Source organism: Pungitius pungitius, chromosome 8 (assembly GCF_949316345.1).
Source record: "Pungitius pungitius chromosome 8, fPunPun2.1, whole genome shotgun sequence".
NCBI lineage: Eukaryota > Metazoa > Chordata > Actinopteri > Perciformes > Gasterosteidae > Pungitius > Pungitius pungitius.
In genome coordinates, this window is record NC_084907.1 from 12,171,509 (window position 1) to 12,196,665 (window position 25,157).

Here is a 25,157-nt window from a genome sequence, read left to right on the forward strand (position 1 = left end):
GTATTGGGATGAAATGAATGCCGTATGAACTCGTGTTTTGTCGATCAATACTTTAGAAAGGAGTGATTGACAAGGCTACGTCCAGATCCGCTTGGGATCTCCAAGGTTATTGGCCGACATGCATCGACGGGCCCGGGTACATAAAAAAGGTTGCAGGGAAGAAGAAAGAAAGAAGCACGCAGCGCGTGTAGTGCAAAACATGTCGATCAACATCAGCCAAAGTTCAAGATAAAAGGACCCGTGATTGTAATGGAAGCCAAACACACTAGATAGTAACTCCACGCACCAAGAACTCTTGCACAACGCAGAGTGACAGCAGATTGACGGGGACAATGTGTCCTGCATTCCTCTGATGTTGCAGCCTCCTCTCCAGCAAGCAGACGTGTAAAATAGGCCACGTTCACAAAGGCAGACCTTTATGTTCTGCTCCAAATTGCTGCTCATTCCTGAATTTTTTTGGAGAAGGTTTCCTTCACATCTATTCTGGGATGTTACGAGCATCCAGCTCCGATTGAAGAGAGCGTGTGAAGAGCGAGAGTAACAAACGATATTACACATCTGCAGCTTTTTTTGAAAACATCCTGGTTTTCCTTTTCACGTTTGTCTTCACGTTTATTCTGTTTCACTGAAGCTGCCGCAGTGCAAACACTTTATATGGAGGGCAGAATATGAAATGTGATGAATAGGTTAGAGGCTGTAGGCTTTTGGCCATAGCATTGACCGTATATGGGAAGAAGACGTATTTACCATGACGTCACCTATTGGTGTTTCTTTTTATTTCCTGTGACCATAAGGTACCCTATTTGGACGAGGGGTCGAGCTGGGGAAGAGTGAAGCCTAGATAGCTTGTTGAATCGGGGATTTATGTTTTTATCTCTCATATTAGTTGGCATGTTAATTTTTATGCCTTTTACACTGCCAACGGAGGTAATAAATCAAGCGATAAGCAGGGCCTTCTTCTAACTTCCCTACTATCAGACTTTCGGACCCAGTGGTCGTCTTTGGGCTTTTGCGAGGTGCCTCATCAGTCTTCCTGGCGTAACCCATTCTTTGCACCGTTTGTTGTCAGCAGGCACAACCAGAATATCCAGCGTAACATTAAAATTCGGTGAAAAAAGACCCGTTTGCCGTTGCAGCCCACAGTGAAGAATGCAAGTGATGAGTGCAGGGGTTTGTCAGGCCCAGCCCTTTGATTGATTGATTGACTGAAACATTTATTTCTTGAACATGTAGACATTAACAAATAAAATATTTAAAAATCAACATAGAGTAGAGGGAAGCAAAAGCTTACAGGTCCCTACCCCTATCTTTCAGTTAAAGGAATCTTTTACATGATCAACGTTCCTATTTCCTATATATGTTTACAAACCTTTTTTATTTTACTTGCACATTCAGCAGACATACCTCCTACGTTTATTTATATTCAGTTAGTATATATCACGTTGAAGATTAAAATCACTCCTCTGTTCATCATACATACATACACCTGTATACATACCCCTTGCCGGTGGCCTTCCACACCGAGCCTTTCCCTGTGCACCCTGGGGGAGAGCAGGCGGCCTGTCAGCTGTCCCGCGGCGTTTGGAGAGGGCTCATGGTCGTTTTTTAATTCCCCGCCAAACTTCTGTCCATCACAGCACCTCATCCCTACTTTAGAGCTCCGCTCAGGTCCACGCGGTGTCACTTTCTGACATATCTCGCAGGCTACACCTCAACAATACCAGAAAGTATTGTCAGTTCCTGCCCGCCCCCGACTTACTTTCAATATGAACATCAAATCACATTTTCAATGTGATGTAGGAGCCTCGTACTATACCTCCTCAAACCGATCCATTGTGTGTGTGTGTGTGAGAGAGAGCTTCGGGTTTAGTTTCTGACAGTTCAGCCCACGCTCATCAGGTGACCTGAGCCCTTTTTTTCCACATTGTCCCACATGTTGATAATAACGAGCGGGGGTTTGAATTGCAGAGCAGCACAACACGCCAAGCCCAGCGAAGGTAAAGAAACCAGGCTTCCGTCTGCCGCCCTTCTCAGTAGATTTCCCCGAATAAAGGATTAGCTTCATACTGTGAGTCAAGCTCTGGTTCTCCCAGTTTTCTTTACATATTTAAGGACAAAATTGGCACCGGCAGAACAGGCGGCTTAGAGTCAAAGCAGATTGTGCAGCAGTTCGGTAAAGTGGGAGTGAGTCTATTTAAGTATATTTAAGTACGACGAGTTCGTGAAACTCTAACCGCACATGCGTTATTGGGTTTGTCAGAGCTTATCTTTGACCTTTCTCCTTTTTTCACTGAGAATGTTGTGTTGTAGTCTAAAAGAAAAAGCCAAAATACATCCCAACATGACAGACATATTTACAGTAAATCAATTTATTTATGACACAGAGATGATGAGGTGAGATGGGAACGCTTCCTGAGCTCTGAGGAAAAGCATATCGCTGCTGATTTGATCTCAAACGACTAATGCCGGGGATAAACTACCTAATCCATCAGACATTTAATTGCCTCGACCGCGATCTCTGCAGCTGATATCAACTTTGAGTGTATCAAAATTACGTCTTCCTCTCTAAGTACACACACTATGAGGATGAAGGTCTAACAGCAATCCCTTTTGGAAGGATGACAGCGTTATTGTGACCAATTCTCCTGTTCTCTTCTGTTTCAAGCTGTTGTAAGACTTACTGTAAGTAAGAGCTGAAGAGCTGGTGTATTAACAGCGATCCCACGCTTGTGTCTCAGTGAGCTGCAGCCAGGCATCTCGATCGCGTTGCAAGCACGTCACGTCCTTAGGGACATTCTCCCCATTGAGCATGTGGTCCACCTTGTTATTTCACACACAAAGACGTGGTTTGGTTAAAGCAAAGATCATGGATTTGGGTCTGCACGAAGACAGCTCTCACTCTGCAAAAGCACATACAATGTTGTTAAGAATGTGAATTTAAACCAACGGTTGTGTTTGAATTGATGATTTTGATGTCCACATCTGAGCTCTACCTTTCTTGGTTATTGTCTTTTTTGTACTGTTCCCAATTTTAATGATTGAAGTAGAAGTACTTATATATATATATATTTTAATGATTGAAGTAGACGTACTTATATATATATATATATATATATATATATATATATATATATATATATATATATATATATATATATTTTAATGATTGAAGTAGACGTACTTATATATATATATATATATATATATATATATATATATATATATATATATATATATATATATATATATATATATGTTTACAGTTTAAAGAAAAGTGAAAAGTAACTCTAGTAAAGGGGTATGTCCTTTTTTATAAATAAAACACAGATTTTTGTAGAGTTTATATATTATAATGCAATTAATTGCACAGGGGTGGAGTGCGGTTGGGGGTCTTATAATGTCCTTATATCCTTTAAATATGTTCCTGTTTTAGTGATTAAATTAATGATTGACATTACATTCTGCACAGTACTGAGCCGCTTTGGTGTCAAGCTGTGTGTGTTTTATTTTAATTCCTTCGGGAATGGTGAAAAAAACTCAATTCCCTCTTTTTAATATGTTGCTATTTATTCCTCGGTGCTCAGGGAAAACTCTTCCTCTTTCTTGAGACCTTTCTTTTGTTGGTGCAACCTGTTTCAGTCCCACAGGATATGAATCCCTGTGTACTTACTCACAATTTGCAGTGATTCTCCACTTCACACTCCGTAGTACAGCAGAAATCTCCGGAGACCGATCCCGCAAAGAACCGGTCTGCTACCTCTAAGTAAGGTGTGGGAATAACTCACGCTGAAGCACATCCACCGATTAAAGGGTTTCAATTTGAAGGATTTATTGAGTCTTCTTGCCATCTCACAGAGATATCTTATTACACTAATACAATGGTATTACATTACTGAAGTAACATACTGCAAGATCAGTTAAAGAAGCAAATTAATCAGAAATAAAAGTGGGAAAAAAACAGAAATACAAGTCTCAGACAGCAACAATAAACATATATAGTTGATTGCAGGCATTTACATTGTGAGATGGTCGCGGTTAAGGTTACAACACGAGAGTAATGCGGTGAAACAGTTTAGCAATGAAACATGTGGGTGATGAAAAGGCGTCGCCGGGTCGGCGCTGTCCAAGAGGCCACGCTCATAGGGTGGCACCAGCGGGTCAAAGGTGAACCCGTGGTCTGCATACTGAAACGCTGTGATGCTCGGTTGGTTACTGTAATGAAACAGCTGCAGTCAAATGCGATCAGTGACCCAAATTCATCCCGGTTAATGTTGTGAAAATGTCCCCAGTGAAGCATTTGGGTGAAGATGTCAAATGGTTAAGGCAACAAAACAACTTGTTTAGGATTAGTAAAAGAGGGTTAGGGTACAAATAGTTTTTGGTAACTTAAGCTACAGACGTCACAGGATATAATGTTCTTTTGACCCTCCCCTCCCACACTTGGTTTAACATTAGCATGAGGTGAAAGGTGACGGTGCCTGGTGTGTCCCCATAGAGAGACGTCCAAAGCCTCCGAGACACCTTGGATGAGACCAACTGCAACGTTGTGAAAAGGCAATTCTGCTCGAAGCAAACACGAAAATATTACAGTAGCACATCTTTACACGTCGCCATTAAAACATAAACCTTCTCCCTTATTCCTGTTATCAGTCAGTGGCGTGTTGTACACTAATTGTCATGCTGCATCTCGGAAAACACGGAATAATGTTGTAATGCAAATGATGTTCTTCATCACACATCAATTCTCTCCAAATTATTCACTGTTATGTTATGATGCCTCATTGTGAAATGAATAGATTTCCAAAAATAGCCTGTCCATGTTGCAACTAGTTAAATGCAGTAACACAGTTGCTTATGGAGGATCTTAACGTGAGAACAATTCTATACAGACTTCTCTTTTAGGTTTTGGGATTAAATGAATGTTTTCACTTTTCACTTCCTTTCTTTTCACTAAGTTACACAAAACACAATTTTACAAACAAAATAGCACAGGTAAATCCTATATAATCTATATCTGATAAGCCTGAACAATAGCAACATGGGAGTGGTTGAAAGCAGATCTAAAGAATACAAACTTTGTAAGGCGAAGAAGCTTTGATAGAATTCATCTTATCTGGGTTTTCGATCCATTTAAGCAGCAACTCCAAGCGTTTTTTTTGAGACATGCTCAAAAAGCAGCTTGGAATTAGCCAGGGTGTCCTTTAATGAAATGAACACTCAAAACATTCACGCCTGTCTTAACTCTGCAGATGAAATCAGGCAAGTATTACAAGTATTGATTAAGAACGTCTGTTATTATGGACTCAGCGGGAACTGCTGGTGACCGTGTGACCTCAACCATCTCATGCAAAAGGAAACATGAAAGTTTGATTGTAGAGGCAGCTGTCAGACAGACACTCATCTGAAAAATCTGTACAGTAACAACCTTAAATGAACGAGCATTGTGAACTAATACACAGCCCGACGCGAGTCATTAACACGTTGACTTGTGGTACTGCTGAGTTGGTGCTTAGTTGATGCTTTTTAGAGCCGGTAAGCTGTGGACTGTGTAGAGCTGAGCTCTACACGGATAACACACGCCTGCAGAAATCAGTCAGTCAGTGGTGGGCCTTCTTTCCAACATGCTCCGTTTGCCTTGGTTACTCATACACCTGATTGACCTTGTGATTTTGGGACGTATGCTCGATCGTTTTATCGTTGAGAGGTAGATGAGAGAATCTATAGCTCTTCTGTATCTTCACACCTCACCCTTAGATCGCACTTCCAGAGAGGGAGCTGAAGCCGTTATCTTTGCGCTCTATGCCACCAGATCCAACAAAATGAACAATTTTACCCTCAAGCACATAGACGTTGCAAGTTTATCGCGGCATTGATCAGTAAGTTTGTTTGTGTTACTGTGTGACTTTGGTCTCTTAGAGGATTAGATCAGTTTCACCAGTGCCACAATAAGACAAGCTAATCGATGCAGTGGGAGACCCCATGTTGGGTAAAATCTGTGTTTTAGTCGCTTGAGCCTGGTGGCTTTGAAAAGAGCTCAGATAACGGCTGCAGTTCATCACTTTATTCAAGTAACACGTCACTTTCTGACAGAAAGGTACCACGTACACCTCAGTTCCAAAAAAATCCAAACCACCCATCTAACTATGGGAGACAATTAGCTCAGCTATGCTTAGCCTTAAGACCTAAGAAGTTATTTCTTTACCTTTGTCACTTAATTTGAACTCAATCTCAGATTTCACAAGTAAAAAGAAAATTAAACTTTTATTACCTTTTTTTTTTTTACCTTTTATTTCCGTAATATTGATTGAGGTCAAACCGACAAATGACTTGGAGGTTGAGGAAAAACCGGTAGAAGCAGAAAGTGAAATAAGTGGTACCGATGGGACGCTTAGGTTCATCTTAACATACCAGATAAGAAATTCATCTATCCATGTTTATCAAACTTGTCCATCCTGGAGGACTGCAGTGGTCCTGAAAATAGGCAGATGGAGAAGGTTTTGTCCAGCCACATAGATATGGACATTTGATAACCTGTCAGAGCGCTCCCATCGTCCAGTTTGGTTTAGAAACTGGATCGTTACCTTCTTCCTCCGGAGATCAGATATGTAGAAGATAATCATCACTAGAATCATTTCCAGGGTGGGATATTAGAGCCTTAGAAGCTCAAAGAATGAACAGAAAACTACAAAAAAACATAACAAAAGGGATAATCCTCGTGGAACCTGGACACCTACAACCTTCTGAGTTAAGACCTAGAAAGAAAAAAGAAGAACAAATATTGAGATTTTTAAAAGAATGTGTCATCAAAATTAGTTTCAATCTCACTTTTATTAAACGTTACTTTAATGTGAAAAACATCTTTGCAAAAAATGTAAAATGTCTTGATAGAAATGCTGTAAAATAAAGAAATCTCAGGATTAGCGTAAAGTGCTTTATAAATGGTCATTAAACGTAAATCTAATAGACATCTTGCTTTGAGTTGTTTGTAAAAAGACTTTCTGGACCAAAATGACTGTATATTTGTTTTTCTACTTCCTGTGGAGTAGATACCATTTAAAATGTTATATAAATAACTGATATTCAACAACTAGCCCCTAAGATTGTAACGTTTCAAATTGAATTCCGAATGAACCAAGCTGCACATGGTGAGCTCACAGATGCACAAATGCCCACTTGGTACCTTGTGGACGAGGTCGGAATTATCCAAGTATATCTATGTGTACATTTTGGACACATTGTGTCTTCATGAGAATGAACGCATTGGGAATCCAAGTGTGCGTGAAGATGAACGTTGCACAACACTGTGCGTGTGCACGGTGGCGTCTTATGGTGCGCTTGTTTAAGCTGATAAACAGCAGCAGTCACATGGGATTACTTCGTGCTCCCATGCTGCGGAGCATTTCCAACTTACTGGACATCTTTGGTATGCGGATGGGACCGCTGCTGGTGCCTTCGCCCCCGTCGCTCAGAGCTTTGATCTCAATGAGGTAGTCCTCGCCGGAGGGGATTCGCAGCTCCGCGCTGGTCTTGTTGGTTTCCAGTGAGGTGGTTCTGCCGGGCCAGTTCGGCCGATACAGCACCTGGAGGAGAGTGAGGTTCCCATGGTGAGCTTTAGGAGCGTGTCCCTTCATCCAACACATTCAATTAGTACGTCCAAATCAAATTCCTTTAAGGAGACCAAATGTTGGGATTAAAATAGCATTGATTTGGGCTCATCCTCAGACATCTTTTTTACACACTTAATCCTGTATTGCAACCTTTTTTTTTTTACAAATGTTTGAACTTTTCGTTCACAGGAATGCCAAGTGACGGAACCGTTTGTGTCTGTGGTGATTGTTCCTTTACAACAGAGATTCACAAAAGACTCCTCATTAAACGAGCAGGGCCGCTTGTCTCTGGAGAATACATTTTGTTTTATTAGTAGACAGCGTTTCCAAATACAGCGAGGGGCTCTCCGCACTAGTATGCAGAGTAGATCCAACATGAGCCACAGTTGAAAGAGCGTGAAATCCTGACGTGGTCATGATGGCGTTTTACTTTTTGTCTTGTCATTTTAAAGTGCCACACAGGTCCCATCCATAATGCAGCACCGGCGCGCCGCAGTCTCTCGTTCCTCTGCGATCAGGAAGCCGCTTATTGGGATGACGGCTGCTGGGGCTCCATTTGTTTTTCACTCCTGGAGTTTTTTGCGATTGCTCCGACACACTCACCTTGTATCCTGTCACCTCAGACTCATTTTCCGCTGCCTTGACGTGTTCCCAATTCAGGAAGATCTTAGAGTTGGTCAGGTTCCACTCGATATTCCCCGGAGGCTGCCTCGGAGCTGTGAGGACAAGACGTTCACAAATGAATGCAAAACAACTGTGGCATCACCAGCAGTATACTCAGCAGTCAGTCTTTTTTTTATTGTGAATCATTTACACAATTTAGAATAAAGTAGCCAAGCTAGGAGGGTCTGCTTTAGGGCACATATGTCAAAGTCTTATAGACAAAACCTGTGATTAATATTCATTACGAATAAACGGGGCGTAAAGAGCGCGTAATGCTATGAGTGACTATGAGTCGACCGCAAGTCAAAGTGTGATCAAAGCAGCACATTTCCCAGAGTGCAGAGGGTCGGACTGTATGGAAACAAACTATTGTAGAGATCCGATGTCTCATCAAATAGCATTAGAGGCCTGCGCTCCCCTCAGCCGCCACGTCCTCAGCAGCAGCACGTATGGATTGTGTAAATTAGCATTGTGTGTAAATAATACCGCCAGCTCGGGCGCACTCATTACACTCCATCTCCATCTGTGAGTCATTGCAAGTGTGAAGCAATCAGTCCGAGGTTCTAAATGTTCACTGCGGGGACCTTCCAGCGAAATGCCGCTCGATGGTTGTTGCACTGATTCCCCACGAGGAACCATTGATCAGCAAGAACATTGACCATCGGGGTGGATGTGGGGGTGAGAGGGTGGGGTGAGATGCGGAGCCACGTGTCCAAGTGGAAAGTGATTTACAATCTGCTGCTCAATTATATTTGCCTGATTTTATTTAGGGGCCCGTATGCCATTTGCTACTTTTTATTTTCATAAATGACACTCCTTGGAGTTGAAGCAGATGGTATCCAAACAAATCTGCATTTCAGACTATATGTGTCTTGGATCCCACTGGAGAGAACTAGAGAACTTCTTCATGTATATGTGTGAAGACACAAATAAACATTCTTCTCCTCCTCCGGCTATTACTACAGATATCAAAAATACTAATCATAACAATGTAATGTACCTCTCAAACCATTTTGTATATATTTGTATATATGTACCATTTGACTTTTTGTAAATCCTGATCAGATTTTGGGATTTGGGATTTTAAGTCTACAACATAAAAACATGAGCCCAGTTTATTAGCAGGTGGATTTTCCCATTGAAGGGATTTGCTTTGGTAAACTGGTGGATTACCAACATGTCGGTGCTCCTCGGCACATTAGCATACAGTATGTATGATGTAACTACTTAACTGAAGAATCAAGTTTATTTTGACCATGGACCTGACCTCAGTGGTTTCTGCAGAACGGGCCTCCTGTGTGTGCACTCACGTGGTTTCTTGGTTGTGTAGTTGAAAGCAGGGCTGCAGGGTCCAAGTCCAGCGCTGTTCTGGGCTCTGACTGAGATCCCGTATGCCGTGCTGCCCTTCAGGCCAGACAGCAGAGCCGTGGTGTCCGCAACCCTCAAGCTCTCCGCCTCGCTCTGTTCAGACCCTTCCTCCCAAAAGAGAACCTGGACCAAAGACACAAGGGTCACCACGGACGCTCGGCCATATTGTTTGGCATCTTGCTGCATCCCCCATCCACAAACCAGTACAAATGAGCTCAGCCCTAACCCTCATTTATTTTGCCAATTCTCCACTAAGCGTTTCACATTGTGCTCGTAAAGAGGAGCATTGATTAAATCAAAAGGGTCATCCGGTTTTTATTCTTGAATCATGCTAAGGATGTAATTCCAAGGAGATAAAAAGCAGAGCTCCAAACTGCTGTCAGTCCTCGAGCATTCTAACCCACACTTTTCAAAAAGTGATTCTGTATCTGACAATCAGCAATATGCAGCACTGGGAGGGAGAAGTGCCAGGATAAGTAGCTCATCAGATTCTGCATTCATAGTGGGATCATTTATGACCCTGAACACGAGACGGGGAACAGCAGACAGGAACGTGTCAAACAGATGGTTTTGAGAGGAGCTACTTATTCAATTGGCTGCACACAGGTTTTCAGGGACCTCGCTGGTGGGAAGGCAGATTAGCGACAGTGCCTGCAGTAGCCGATAACAGATGCATCTAGGATGGCTTTCATTTCCAACACCGGCAGTTTAATTATAGCAATTTTACCAGCGCTTGGGAAAACATCGAAACATTTTTTAACATTGCATCTGCTGCACACCTGAGCACATGCACACGCACGGTGCGATCAATGAGGGGGGTCTGAGGAGGCTTAGGCGGTCTTGCTGCAACATAATCTCGTGGAGATAGTGGTAGAAAAGTGCATCGTATCAACATAGTCATTTACATTGAGCTTTTATAGAGACAGCTGAAATGTTTGCATTGAACTGAAACGGTTGATTGGCTTACAGGCAGGATTCTAATAGCACACACCTCCAGGAGGAAGGCCACGTGCCAATGAGTCAGACCTTTTCAGTTCATGCTTGATAACCAAGAGTCCTTACAAACGGACGTAGACCCAAAGGCCTTTGGAGGCAATCCGTCTGAGTATGTAGTATGAGTTGTACCTGCTCTACTAAATGATCAGAAAAACAACACTGCCTTTAGGCATCGTATCTGACGCGCCCGAATTAGATAAACAGTTGTGATGGGACCATCACAACTGACCAATGGGGGAGAGAGGTCCAAACACATCTAGGAACAAGCTCACAGATTCCTCTGGTTCTGGCATCTTCAACAGATCTTCTTCAAATTTTTGAAGGTTTTACAAGCTGTCTGACTTGAGTTTATATAGTGTGCCGTCCGCATGCTGCGACAGATCTGATTGGATAGGGCAAGTGGGGAGGGCCCTGCCTACAGGTCAATCCCTTATACAGATACTTTTTATGCTGACGTGTGTTCACTTTCTCAGTCTGTTCTTGGACTTGTATTTAGGTCTCAGTGTTCCTGCTATTTTCCTTCCCGTAAGGCCTATAAATCACAGCATCACGCCAAATGTGGTATGTCATTCACATCCCCAGCTCTGAGTGCAATCAAACAAAACCTCTGAGCTATAGTTGAAAGCCTCCTTAAAATATTCACACTCCATGAATAGCTTTTCAAGTTTTGTAATTAGCATGATTTTTTAGCAGTGGCAAAGACTTTGAGGGTGTTTTCTTTATGCTTGAAAGTTTTCTTTGGTCCCAGTATGTTGATTTAACGCTCAAACTCATTTTGGAGCAACACTTACACACAACATTCTTCCGTATGCAAAACTGCACACTTTTGTCCTCAAGAGCTGGAATGCCCATAATGTAGCTTTTATTTAAAACTTGCCACCACAGACGAAGTAGAGCCACCTGATAGATCGATCTCAAATCTTGGTGTTGTTTTATTTGTTGTTCCAAGGCTTTCTGTTGCTGCTGTTGGTCCTCCGGCCATTCCTCCTCATGACAATTCAAAAAACGCACTTCAGGAAGGACCTGCTCTTTGATTTTGTATCACCTATGATTCGGGAATCCTTCTGTTGGGAATCCTAATGAATATTTCCTTATGAAAAGGGAATTCAGGCAAGAAAGTCATCTCCATATTAACACCGTTAGCTCCATGGCAGCTGCTTGTGTAGCTGGTAGCAAGAAACTGTATCCCTCAAAGCACCGTGGATCCGGACCAAGAGCTTCTGGTTAGGACGGCAGTCATTACGCAGCCTGTCTGGTTTGGTCGTTACAGCAGACAGTTGTGTATATACCAGTTTAGTTTATGCTCTTTCTTCCATTTTTTTTAGAAAGACAGTCCTCTGTTCTATTCAACAGTCAACAATAACACTTTCCTAACGGGGCCAGCTACCAATGGCTAACCTGGGTTAGTTGGCCATCACTCATGGAGAGCCCATTTTTGGCTTATCAACCCTGTGGTGACAGACAGGCGGAGGCATGCGAGTGCTGCCGGCTGCTACTTCTGGGTTCCCGAAGCTAAGGGCCTGTGATGAGACATGAGCATTGTTTTCCAGCATGGCGTATGTACGGGACATGATGAATGAGTTATGCTCTCCCTCCCATCTCTAATGAGGCTGTGGTCATCCTAAACTGGGGCATTCAGGAGCAACTACAGAGCGAGCTCACTCCTTCACCCGCAGGACTGCAGAAACAAAAGCATGTATTCCAGCAATTTTACATGTTCTCTATGATTCACAGCGTTTCTAGAAATTTCTAGAAATGCCAGCATGCCATTGGCTGAGCCAGCAGTGGAAACAACGGCATCGGCGCTGAAACAGCCGGCGGTGCTGACGTGACCGGGATCCGGAGAGAGGCCACCACGCTTGGTTCCTCAGGGAAGGAGTACCTTCAATGTGCCTTTCATGGAATACACTTCACCAACAACAGGTAACAGTTTGAACATTGTGTGGATGACATTAGAGTCACTGCAGTCTAGTTTTGTGAAGATTTACTGAAAAATAACAGCATCCCTTAAGAAAAGACAAAGTGAAAAAGGCTCAAATCCAACCTTTCATTTTGCTGTTACAATATATATGATTTACAAAAGCCTGTTTAAGTTAGTGATAAAAAGGCAAATCATTTACTGCACACTTTGACATATTTTTCTAAATTACCACCTCAGATTAGTTGCAACCGAATGAGCCAATTTTGTCACTCAACATCCAAAAAAACAATGCCATTAATGACGCATGTCCTTAACTATTTCTGTGGAATATGTTTAATCACAGAAACGGATTCATCAATCCGCAAAGAGCGGAAGTGGGTTACGGAATATATTATTTGAAAATGACTGCAAATGCTCTGTGACTTTAATTATAAAGCGTTGCTAAACATAACTAATTGTAGCCGCCTTGTACAGTAAACTCTGGGGCTTCGCACCCCGCTTCTGTAATTTAAATAATCCACTGAATCATGATCTGAGAGGTAATTTAAAGTTGAAATTGGATACATTATAATATGTCACAAAAACCCAGCGGACTTGTTTAAAAAAAGTTTGTCATTCAAGAATTTAAATTAATATTCACTTCTGGCGGCGGCGGTGAGATGGTGACATCACGACCTAACAGAAGCCCTGACAGCTTGTTAGGAATAGAGAGTTTCTCAATATGAAGTGTGAGACATGGAAGCTTTAAATTCTACAATTTGGAAGCTTTTGTGGCGACCGTGGCGCATGAGGTAGAAACGGTTTGGGCAGTAACTGCTGGGTTGGCAGTTTGAATCCCGGCTGCTAGGTGCCCCGTGCCGCCATTACTGCAGCGCACTGCTCCCAGTGTCTGGGATGGGGTGAATGCAGAGAATAACTTCCCTACGGGGATTAATTTCTTCATTAATAATATAAATCCAGAAGCGAGCTGGATAGAATTATACAAATAATGGTATAAGACATGTTAGGTAACATGAAAAGGAGGTAAAACCAGATTCCTGTTGTGAAGGATGGATGGGTATTTTAAACTGGGGACTTTTTCAGCATGAAAATAACCCCCAAAAACGACTCCATCTCGCTCCCAAACAAGCTGCTATTGTGCATCAAACGCCCGTCTTATAACAACGTGACCTCAAAGCCTCTCAGCAGAGGTCAAGGCACCTGGGATTATCCCACCATAACAAATACCTGGGCTTTAGAAGAGACTGCTATTTCTATCTCTCCACAGACAAATCCCAGGACAGTGTTTGTTGTGCAGGATAGTGTTGTATGATGTTCGCACTATTATATTTATTTATTATTGTGAGTAGAGGCTCCCAGACAGCCTTTGTATTGAGGTCTCGTGGAGTAAGAGCAGCAGCCATAAAATGTCCCGCTCCAACGGATGCATGTATTTAAAAGTCTCAATGTGTGAGTCTCAAATGAACGTATTGTCCTGCAATCGGGGATTAACGTCTGCTCCTAAAACCACTCTTCTTCATACCTCGTACGCAAGGATCTTCCCGCTGCCCGAGCCGCTGGGGATTGGTTCCCAGTCCACCTGGATCACAGAGGCTGACAGAGCGCGGGCCCAAACTCTCGAAGGCGCCTCAGAGGGTTCTGAGTAGGAGACCCAATGAATTATGCATGTTAGCGACACAATCAACTTTATACTTGTTCATAGCGTGAACGGACACACACACACACACACACGCACACACCTTCCTCTGCAGAGAACACTGTGACGGCGTGGCTGAACGGACCCTCTCCCATGCTGTTGTAAACTCCCACTTTCACCTCAAACTGGGACAGGGGTGCGATGCTCTCGTTCCTGTAAACATATCGCGACGCGTCCGGCGAGGCCAGGACCGTCTGGATCCAGGTGCCGCTGGCAGGTGGACGGAAAGCCACGACGTAGCCAAAGCCCTCCCCGCTCTGCTGCTCCTCTGCGACGGGCTGAGACGGGGACACACGGCAGAGTCCGGGCAGCCAATCAGAGGAGCTCGGGCCTTTCATTGACAACAAAGCCGCGCTCCCTTTGCCCGGGCCTGGAGAAGTCCTTCACAGAAGGGTCCTCTTACCTCCCACGTGATGACGAGTTCCCCCCGAACTCCTCCGCCGCCGCTCACACCGACCGGCGCCACCTTGGGAGCTACAGGGGGCACAAAGAGACCTCGTGTCAGTCCCTCCGTGCAGCTGCTCATTTTTTTTAAACCGGTCAATCACACAGCCGACGGAGCAGTTCTTGTGTTGACATTGCCCCCCCGCCTCCCTTACACCGACGTCATTAGCCGGGCGCCGACGTGTGAGGCTCCACGAGGGGGGGGGGACTTGTCCCCTTGTGATCCAAACAGCGGGAGGGAACTACTAACCAGCCTAAAATAGACACATCACCGCCAGTGGGTCACTTCATGCAACTGTTATTTGATCGTGCAGCTCAGTTCTAACGCGGATGCTTGAATCTTTTAAAAAGTCTAATTCACTTCCACGTCCTTCACATGCAAATTAGTAATCAAAGCGTTGGCACGAAAAGCGATGGGCAGATTGGGAGAAGTCACGCGGAGTGCTTTGGGAAACACTTAAATCACATTCTGATTCATTTCTTATGAAGACACAACAAACTGAGAGGATACCTGCTGCTCGGGTTTGAATCTGTTTTGATGGCGTGCCTGGCTCTCCCACGCCAACGCCGTTGATTGCCACCACCCTGAATTCGTAATCCACCCAGGGGTTCAAATCTGTCACTGTTGCATGAATCATCTGTCCAGGCACAGAATCAGGAACTAGGATTAAAGAATTTAGAATTGAGATGTGGTTCTTTCTTTTTTAAGGCACATTTAAAAAGAAATTCTCAGACAAATATGAAGAAAAGAAAACATTTCATCAGTCAAGAACGTCAAAACAAAACTGTGGCTTTTGTTTTAATACAATTTCTGATGCCGTAGACCTACTCAAACTATTGTTGGTATTACACAGCCATGTCATCATGCGATTCCACACGTTCAATGAACAAACAGAATTAATACGCTGCCAGAGGAGGACGCTTGAATTGACTGACAATAAACATCCTCCACTTGCTACGTTTTAAAACTCTAACTTTAAATAAAGCGCTGTTGAGGTCACTGATGGATAAAGAAATCGTTATAGGGGGGAAAAAAGCAAATGTTGATGGCTGTGGAGTAATGACACCATGTGGGTTCCCAGCGGTTGCCTGAGCTCACTGTGCCGCCGCTTACGACCTCCTGGGATAAGCACAAAACTATCGAGCCACTTCCCAGTGATTTATATTTTTTTATTCATGTTTTGTCCGTAAAGTTTGGAGAAAAGTCCTGTCCACCCCGATGACGGCTAAACAACAACAACTTTGGATGGAAAGCTCCAGGGAGTCACATTAAAAGCAGCTTTCAGTTGGATCAGTAAGCAACAAAACGCCATTCTGCTTTAATCGTAGTGCTGTGTGGTGGGTAGTTAGTCGCCCCCCCGTCAAGCAGTACCACTTGGAAACGCTGCGAATGGGTGAACACTTGTTTGTTGACAATTTAAAGATTGGTTCTAACAAATAGTCTGATTTGTCTGGAGTAGATTGGAGTACAAAATCCAAAGCAGGCTGATGTCTCTAAATATTTTCACCATTTTATTTAACCAATAAGAGCCTCAAAGGAAGCTATGAAATGAATGCACATTATGTTTCTGTAACTTTGTTCTCCCCCTGTAACATTACATCACTTGAGGAAAAGGTATTATATGGAAAAAGTATGTATTTGTTCAATAAGTTGAACCTCTAAACTCTGGATTGAAAAAAGTTAGGTATCAGGTAGTTTTAACACGCCGCATATTTACATTCTGTTTTTCTGTCTGACTTTAAGAATGATGAAAAAGTCCATCAAAAAACTGTCCAACGGCTTGCAAGCATTTAAACCATGTGTTGAGTAACGCGTTTCTCATCACGCGTGAATCATCGCATGCATCGAAGCAACAAGCAGCCGTTACCTGTCCTCACGGTCTGCCAGCCGATAGAGAAGGGGGTCCTGGCCTGGACCACGTACATGGTAATGGGACTGTGATTGTCCGGTCCGGAGACCCAGGAAAGCTGCACAGTGGTCTCGGTGATGTCGCTCACCGCCAGGCCCTCCGGGGCGCCGGGGGGTCCTGCAACGGCAAAAAACCTGCGTCAGACCAAACCAAAAGGGAGGCACAGCTGCTCCGCTAACAGCCTTCTGTGTGCGGCTGATGGAGATGTGATGGGAGCCATTGGGACTGTCAGTCTGATCCATACACTGGATAGTGCAGTTCGCTGTGGGGCGCCGTTTGTAAAATGTTGCATGTTCTAAAATCCTGCGCCGTCTTTGTACATTTAGCGTTATCATATGAATAAAAAAAAGCAGTAAAACATTCACATGTCACTTTTTCAAACATTTAGAGACAAAATCATGTAAACACATGCAACAACTTTTCCAAATACAATGTTTGGCAGTAATACAAAGTTGTTAAATAATAAATGTTAAATGTTAATGTAAATGTTAAATGTTATATATAAGTGTTAAATCTAAATGTAAATGTTAAATCTAAATGTAAATGTTAAATGTGCGCCCCATAGTTCGCTGAGGTTAGACCATCTACTCTATGAGTTTACTTGCAGCATGTAGGAGGCTGGAGAGTTTCAGATCTACAAAAAGAAATGCACGTTGTACCTTCCTCAAACTGTGGAAGGAGTCGTGTTCGGGGAAACTACTTCTTACATGTGCCTTCATCCACAAGAGATAAAGGCTCTCCTTGTCCAGGCCGACCGACCGCGTTAAGAGGAATGATTATTTCACAATAACATTATAGACACGGTTAATGACCAGGGATTCACAGGAAACAAGGCAGGACTCTTCATTTGGGCACCGGATCAGACAAACGGGCCGGCGGATTACCCGCTAAGCCGGGAGGAATCTGCAGGAAGTAGCACTGAGCCCTCAGCGGGGCTACCTGCTGCTGGAAGAAGATCACTGGGTATCAGCGCCGCTTGCTTCCACATGCCGCGTGCGATCCGTATGTAAAACCCGCGGCCCGTCTGCCTGGCTCTGGATCTCACGCTTCAACAACCTCCCAGACAACAGTGTTATTCGCCCCTCGGCTCGGATCCCCGCGTCAGGATGACGGATGGCGAGCTGTGACTGGCACGGCGGTTTGCGGTAAAAAAGAGTGACTGGCGTAGAAAATGAGAGTTCATCACCCAATATATATTCCTATATGCTGTATACTCCGTGCGCCCTTATGAATAAAGACAGCAGCTGTGTTCACACACAGAACCTCGCGCTTTCAGTTCTTGTCTTTGTGATACCAGTACAAGTTGAAATATTTGATCGGCCACTCAAATCCTACTGGGATTTGTTCTTGTTTAAGTCGAGGTCTCCCATCTCTACATTTATTCGAGGTGAAAGCCGTGTCAGAAGAATGCATCAACTTCAATATGATTTGTGAAGCAATGCGGGTCCTTTGAACCTCCGATGTGTGAGAGTACAGATGCTTACGATATCCAGGTTACAGCATCAGACATGTACATGACATGTACTCCACATGAAGCTGCTCTCTGGTTCTCGTGCTGGATGGCGGTGGAGCTTTCGCTGTGACTTACCTGAATCTCTTTCACTCGATGATCATAGAGCCCATGGGTTGAAAACAGAATAAATTAATTCAAAAGTGCTCGCGCCTGTCAATCTGGAAGTCTATTAAAGCTGTTTTCCCTGGGTATCTATCATCTGACAGCAGTGAGATGTGTTCATCACAATGAAAAACACACACGCTCCACACCACAAAAAGAATAGGGACTGAAAACCTCCAGTGGAGTGGCACAAAATGACAAGCGAGAAGATGCGTACCTCTGACAATTAAGTCTGCCGCTGCTGAGACTGTGTCCACTTCGGTGTGCACCATGCACACGTACTTCCCAGAATGCTTTAGCTGGATGTTCCTCACCATCAGGTCACCTGCAAATCCCTGATGACAAAGACACACTGGCATAAAGTCTTGCAGAGGGAGAAAGACATCGCAGAGTAGCAAAGTGAAGGAGAAAAGAGGAGAAGCCAATTCAAATCATTGTTCAGTCACATGGAAGAAAATCTTTGGAGGAATTCACCACAGGACAACAAGAAGAAAACGAAGAAAAGCTTTTTTTGTTTTCTTTGGATCGCTGTTTGTTGTGTTTTCCCCTTTCAGCTCAGATGAATGGCTCAGACAAGATTGTCAGAGATGTTAGTGCTTCTTTTTGCATTTTACTGCTGTGCACCCCCACGCACCCTTATGTTCCTCCAAACGCGTCTGTTTCTCCAGCAAAATAGAGCGATCCCAGAAATATTGGATCCTTTTATGTAGTAAACAAAGACGAGAGGAACGGCTGTTGTAATCGCCGTGACGGTGTCAGGGCTGTGCTTCAGTGGGCCCGGTGGACGCCATCGCAGGGAGCCAACGTTTGGCGTTCCGCTGAAGAAGTGCCCCTCGGACCCGCGACTCAGCTGGCATCCGTGAGGGAGGTGTACACGGCGCCTGACGCAGACTTAAAACGTCAAAAAGGCCTGAGAGCGAGAGGCATCAGCCACAGCTCTCCCTGCATAGACAAACACCCCCCCCTCCCTCAGCAGGTTACTGTTGTGACACCTGTTTGTTATTAAGCAGACTGGCCATAACATGCTCATTTGTGAAAATTTGTCAAAGCAAAGCATACATCCCAGAATGTGGAAATATTGCTTTTGCTTGTTTGTTGAATCCATTAACAAACTGTATTTTTTAACTAACTAGCCGTGTGCAGTCCCTTCCTGTCAGATCCTCACTGTGGGGAGAGTAACACGTAATTGGGTTTTATGGCGTATTTTGACTCACGCAACTTCCAGGAAAATCACACATTTTGACATGACTTTTTGTGCTGATCAGGCTACCTGCAATATTTAAGGGAGTGCAAAAGTGCAAAAGGAGGAGTTTCTTTTAATGAGACACCATTAAAAGAAACCGCCGGTGATGATGTGTTGCACCATTCATGACATATATTTTCAATGCATGTTGTAAGCTTCAGCTGTTAAAACTATTATGTAAGTCAAATCTATGGAGATCCTGAAAAAAATGCATTCAGCCGTATCATACGTACCCCCCCGATCATCTCAAAGTGCTCCTGCCTGCTGACATCAATGGGTTTCCCGTTGAAGAACCACTTGAAGATGGGAATCAGGGAGGAATCACTGGACACCTGGCAGGGCAGCACGATGCTCTGACCCACGGCGCCGTCCAAACTCAAGGGTGGGACCACGATCTTAGTTGGCTCTGCAGCATCGGGGGAAGAGAGGGGAGGGATTCATCCCTATTGTATTCTATATCTCTAGAATCCAACGGAATGAAGAAGGCGATGAAGCTCACTTTGCCCAGAACACTCCTTTAGTGTAATTTAGTGACCTTGAGTAACTTCTCTTAGGAAGCGGATAGCTCTCTTAACTCAGTGATGAATAATTAAACACTGCAATCACAATGACAACTAGGGAGGAGCCTATGGGGCGGGACTCCCACTCTACGATCATCATCATGTAAAAACCCAAATCTGAAAGTGCCACAGTGGCTCTTTTTAAAATTAAATGTCAGTGTCAAAATATTCCTCAGTCACAGCTCCAGACGGCGCCGGTTTGCGCCACGCCGCTACGTGCCCAATAACTCACAGTTGACAAAAGCACAGATGACTTATACGTCTGTCAAACGGGCGGGAACATAAAACGGGATGTATTTCATTAGCAATTTCACGCTTGAGTTTCCATCCTCTGTAAAAGCCCACACGGCTTAAAAAGCCACAGTGGCGAACGTGTGAGGAGAGAAAGAACCACGGAGGGAGGGACCCACCTTTAACCAGCAGCGTCCCCGTGCTGCTGGATGTTCCAAAGGAGTTCCTGGCCAAGCACGTGTACCTGCCCCCGTCCGACCTGGAGATGTTGGTGATACGCAGCGTGCCGTCCTCCATGACGATCTGTCTGATGAAAGCGAGGGGAAATCAAGCCGCTGCTGTTACTTGAATGAAAAGTGACAATAAGCATCAGATTAGAAAGTCGCTTTCTGGCGTCAGGTACGGTGTCATTCCTCCAGCCGTTTTGACGCCCCCCCCCCCATTTCACTTTTTGAATGAAGGCTTCAGAAGCCATTGCAGAAGTCTATTGGCACGCCTCAGAAGATAACAATGATCTGCTCCGTACCGACAGCGCAGCAGCCTAAATGCACACAGGGAGACGGGATCTCTACCTGCAGCCTTATTGCTCGGCAGCACGTGGAGATGTTGTGTCCATGCGCTGTGAAGCCATTTGTGAAGGGCGATGCCATGGAGACGTATAGGAGCATCTCACCTGACATCATGGGAGTCCGATGAGAACGCTTTATGGAATCAAATACTGTGAGAGGGTTTTTCAGTCATTTGTGGTTTCTTTGTATCAGCTTTCAAGTTACTTTCATTTTTTTTATTTATTTCAAGATTCTTCTGTGCCAATGAAGCCATTTAAAGGAGACACATCCTACTCCTACTCGTATTTAGAGTTTCCACCGTAACACGTTCACATGCTTTGATGTTAAAGCGTATCATTCTTCTCGTATTATCCCTGCATTCACCATCTGTCTGAAACATTCTGCTTTAGCTCTTGTCTCTTCAAGACCCCCCCCCGCCCCCCAAACCAGACCAATATTAGCGTCCAGCATTATATTGGCCCATGTTGAGAGAACAGTCTGTTTAAAAAGGATTTGCACAAACCCACAGCTTTTTTTCCCAATTCTCACCGGGACATGGTGTTGATGTATGAAATGAATCCATTTGCTTCCTGAGGCTTCTCAGCCTGGGACGCCATGTGGAGAAATGTGCTGCTCGTTAGTTTATGCAACAACGAAGCTGTGTGCCTCGGCGTGTTGACTGGATGTTTGGGGGAGAGACTCCCGCTTGCATCCAAACAGGCTGTTTTAATAAGTATTAATAGGTATTAATAGGTGTTAAACCACTGACCAATAGCATTCGAGTTAAACCATCTCGTGTGATACCACTCGACAGGTAGGACGATGATATCATCTCAATACTGCGGACAGACGAGAGAGGTAGCGGAAAATTACAAATAATAAAAGAAAAGAAAGATAGCGAGTGAAAGTAGAGCATTAATCATAATAGACGGACTGGTTTCTGTTCATACTTCCCACTGCAGCACTAAAGTGTCTGATGTGCTCAGAACCCGTCATCATGAGGCTCAACGAGCTCCTCCACGTGAGGGGGAGAACGGCCCTGATGCATTCAGGTGCAGGTTTAATATCCTGGCAGGAAAAACTAGATCTCAATTCTCCCAAAAGAGTGGATATATTTATTCTATTCAACTGTTCAATTGTTAAAATGTGTTTAGATTTATTATTTATAATTTGCTGAGACTGTCAAGTCCAAATGTGAAGGAGAAAAGGGGAAATTGAAGCTTCTTATTTTATTTTTTCTGAACTGAAGCGCTTTTTTGAACATGCAGACTTTTTCACTTCTTTTTTGCATGAAGCCCTACTTTTATTCAGTTAATTGAGAGAACATTATTTATATTTGCAGTCACACATACAGTATATGTTCAGTTCTTTGTTACGGTTTAGAATCGTACTGAATTCATTGTTAGTCGTGTATTGACTAAATGCAAATTATATTTAATCACAATGTCACAATGTAACTGGATAGCTTTTTTTAGTGCACAGTTTGGTATCTGGATTTTCCAAACCAAGCCAAACCATGCAATGAGACAGAAGACAAAAGTAAGTGGAAATATTTCACACTGCGGGCCGGAGAGCCTAATTTTGGCGCCTCGGCTCTGCCCCGACAAGTTGTGAAGCGTGTAAACATGTTCATTAACAAGGCCGATAACGCGCTCCTGTCGTGACCTTTTGGATCGAGAGAACCAAACAGGAATGCTGCGAGCAGCCGGTGCCGAAATCAAACAGTTTCACACGGGCTGCGCGTTGGAATAAATATGTATTCACTGGAGGCCCAGAGCGCGTCTGACACTGGGTGCTTTGCGCTGATTTATTGACAAAAATATCAACCGCTGAGTGATGGAGGCGCGCTGAGAACATGGCCCGGGGGGGCGATGATCTGCGAAACAAATAGAGACGTGAATAACTATGTGCTTTGTGAACAAACTTAGTTTATGTTGGGAATTTCTAGGCTTTTAAAAACTGGGTTGATTCTCCATTTCCTCCGTGATCAACGCACGGACTAAAACATGATGTCGGTCACATGTCGAAGGTCCCACAGAGGGTTCATGTACCAACAAAATCAATATATAACTAAAGCTCTGAATGGATTTATCGGAGCCGTAGCCAAAAGGGAATTGTGAAAGGCAAAAGGGAACGCACTGTACACCTTGCACTTCATCCGCTGCAGGGTGCAGATGAAAAAACACCAATTAGATTAGAGTCAGACAACAGTGTTACATGGGTACATTTAACGGCCTTGAGTCGCGATGGGCGCCACACTCTCTCTCGTTGTCCTCAGTCTGCCCCTTGATTGATGTCTGCTGTCAAGTCACTGCAGCACAGAGGTGGTGTGATCCGGAATCGGGACGTGCAATTGGAAATGGGTTGGTGGGGACATGAGAAAAGGAGCCGACAACTCCTGTGTTCTGTTGAAGTGAGGTATTCATAATGCCTCACAAAACAGGAAAGTTCAGTTTGGGATTCACTGACATCTATCGGAATGAACTCTTGAAACAGTTCCTAGACTCAATCCTCTCATGGAGTTTGATTGCCAAAAGAAGCCGTGATGTCAAAGCTAAATATTGCTTATTGGAAGTCAGCATGACGTTTGTATGGATGTACTTCTGGTGGTGAGTCGAGTGGCCTCCTACAATATAACAAGGGGACGAGGCTCGTTGTTCTTTAGTCAGAGCGGGTTTAATGAGGACAGTTTTAATTTGATGTTAAAGAAATTTGTACAAACTGACTTATGGAAATGACTTTGATCGTTGTACGTTAAAAGCAAAATCAATGACTTAACGTTGGTCACAGTGGACAGATTCACAAATTAAAACAAAAAAACTGATGAAAATGACAACTTTTAATTGCAGAGCTCCTGAAGTCCATCTTCATCTCTTGATGGTATCCAGCTGCTTTTAAAAAGAGGCTCCTCTGCAAGCGACTTGAGGAGAACCGTGATGGCTTCTTCTTCTAAGTAGTACTATTGTTACTAAGAGTACACGCTTGTTCACTTTGAGCTTGATTTTTGTCTGTGAGAGTCCGTAAGAGAACCTCTTCTCTTCGACTAAATCTTCTCAGCCGTCTGAAGCCACCGTTGGAGAATGACAGCTGATGACTTTGCACATTTCCCACGGTGTCGATGGTTCACAGCCTCGTCCTATAAATACACATGCAAACTGGTCGCGCTCCGCAGAAGCATTCTAGGAAATCTAAAAGCATTTGATGCTTTGACTGAAGGCCATTTTCATTCTGTTATATTTCTTACTACTAACAAAGCTTAACAAGAATGTGTCAAAGGAAAAACACTTCACTTTTTGTTGAACTCATACAAAATAAATAAATTTGACTTCCCATCAAGGCTTTCAGAGAAGGAATTGCTGCTATTAAGTTAATTATATGGTTTGAGCCTGACAAAGCCTTCTGATGGGAAGGACACGGACCCTTCACAGAAGAACCTCAAAGCTTATTAGGCTACAGCAATTCTATTAGTAGGGAGGTTTCCATTTGGAGCATCTCTAAGAGGCATTTCTTCTTGCTGGACCTTTCTATTGCTCACCGGGTCTGGCCTCTAATTGTGTGTGTTAGTCTCCTGCAACAACGACGCTTAAGCTCATGAGCCATGACACGGGACCTTTCATGTAGGATGCACACAGTTCTTTCTTCTCCGTGCTTACTTATTTCTTTTCCAAACAAAAAGCAACTCTACAGGCTCTTGATTCTACATCCAGTGTCTCTCCTGAAGAGCTCTAAAGCTGTGGGGTAAGGAAAGGAAACGTGGCATGTGTATCCTCAGACTGAGTGAGCTGGAGGTCGCGGCCTCATTCCTACACGTAGAAACAAAAAAGATAGTCAACAGAGTGCCGACATCTTTTTCTGTGTGAGGACGAAGGTGCCTTCTGTGACCGAACAAGGCAGCGTTATGCAACGATGACCAGTGTAGTTCATGAACTCGTTCATATTTTGGGCGAACGTGAACTGAACGTACTGTATTAATGCCCGATGAACGTTACTGTGAACTCGTTCATTCTGGTGTCTATGAACGGCACGTTCTTTCAGGTTCGTTCAAAAGGTTGCCAGATTTCTATAGAAAACACACCGTAAACGCGCCTTAATAAGTAGCGGAAAAAACACCCAATCTGGCAACACCAGCCACCATTGTCGCACCGCCGCTTGCGTCATCAAAAAAAAAGAAATGCACGGAGGCGACAGCTGCGTGTAGCAAAGAGGCAGCTTATAATAATTTATATAAAAAAGAGTTTTATGAAGTTACTGACAAGGTCGGTGAGGATGAGAGGAATTTTCTTTGCAAACATTTGCACCTTAATGATAACTGTCGTGTTTGTATTCCTTATTTAAAAAAGACCATTCAAGCAGCA

The 25,157-nt window shown here is 43.8% G+C and overlaps 1 protein-coding gene across 1 annotated transcript in view; it reads right to left on the minus strand.

Moving 5' to 3' along the window:
• Positions 1 to 3,810: 3,810 nt before the first annotated feature.
• The window catches only part of LOC119229766 (contactin-4), a 68,867-nt gene continuing 47,520 nt past the window's right edge, over positions 3,811 to 25,157 (minus strand). Inside the window, exons 12-23 of the mRNA XM_037490456.2 lie at positions 20,434 to 20,561; positions 19,697 to 19,869; positions 18,438 to 18,555; positions 16,564 to 16,722; positions 15,207 to 15,356; positions 14,655 to 14,725; positions 14,295 to 14,529; positions 14,078 to 14,193; positions 9,581 to 9,761; positions 8,211 to 8,323; positions 7,412 to 7,580; positions 3,811 to 6,752 (exon numbers count right to left, since the gene is read on the minus strand). Of these exons, the coding sequence (XP_037346353.2) occupies positions 6,664 to 6,752; positions 7,412 to 7,580; positions 8,211 to 8,323; positions 9,581 to 9,761; positions 14,078 to 14,193; positions 14,295 to 14,529; positions 14,655 to 14,725; positions 15,207 to 15,356; positions 16,564 to 16,722; positions 18,438 to 18,555; positions 19,697 to 19,869; positions 20,434 to 20,561 (1,702 nt within the window). The 3' untranslated portion in view covers positions 3,811 to 6,663. The remainder of the gene's footprint in view (positions 6,753 to 7,411; positions 7,581 to 8,210; positions 8,324 to 9,580; positions 9,762 to 14,077; positions 14,194 to 14,294; positions 14,530 to 14,654; positions 14,726 to 15,206; positions 15,357 to 16,563; positions 16,723 to 18,437; positions 18,556 to 19,696; positions 19,870 to 20,433; positions 20,562 to 25,157) is intronic.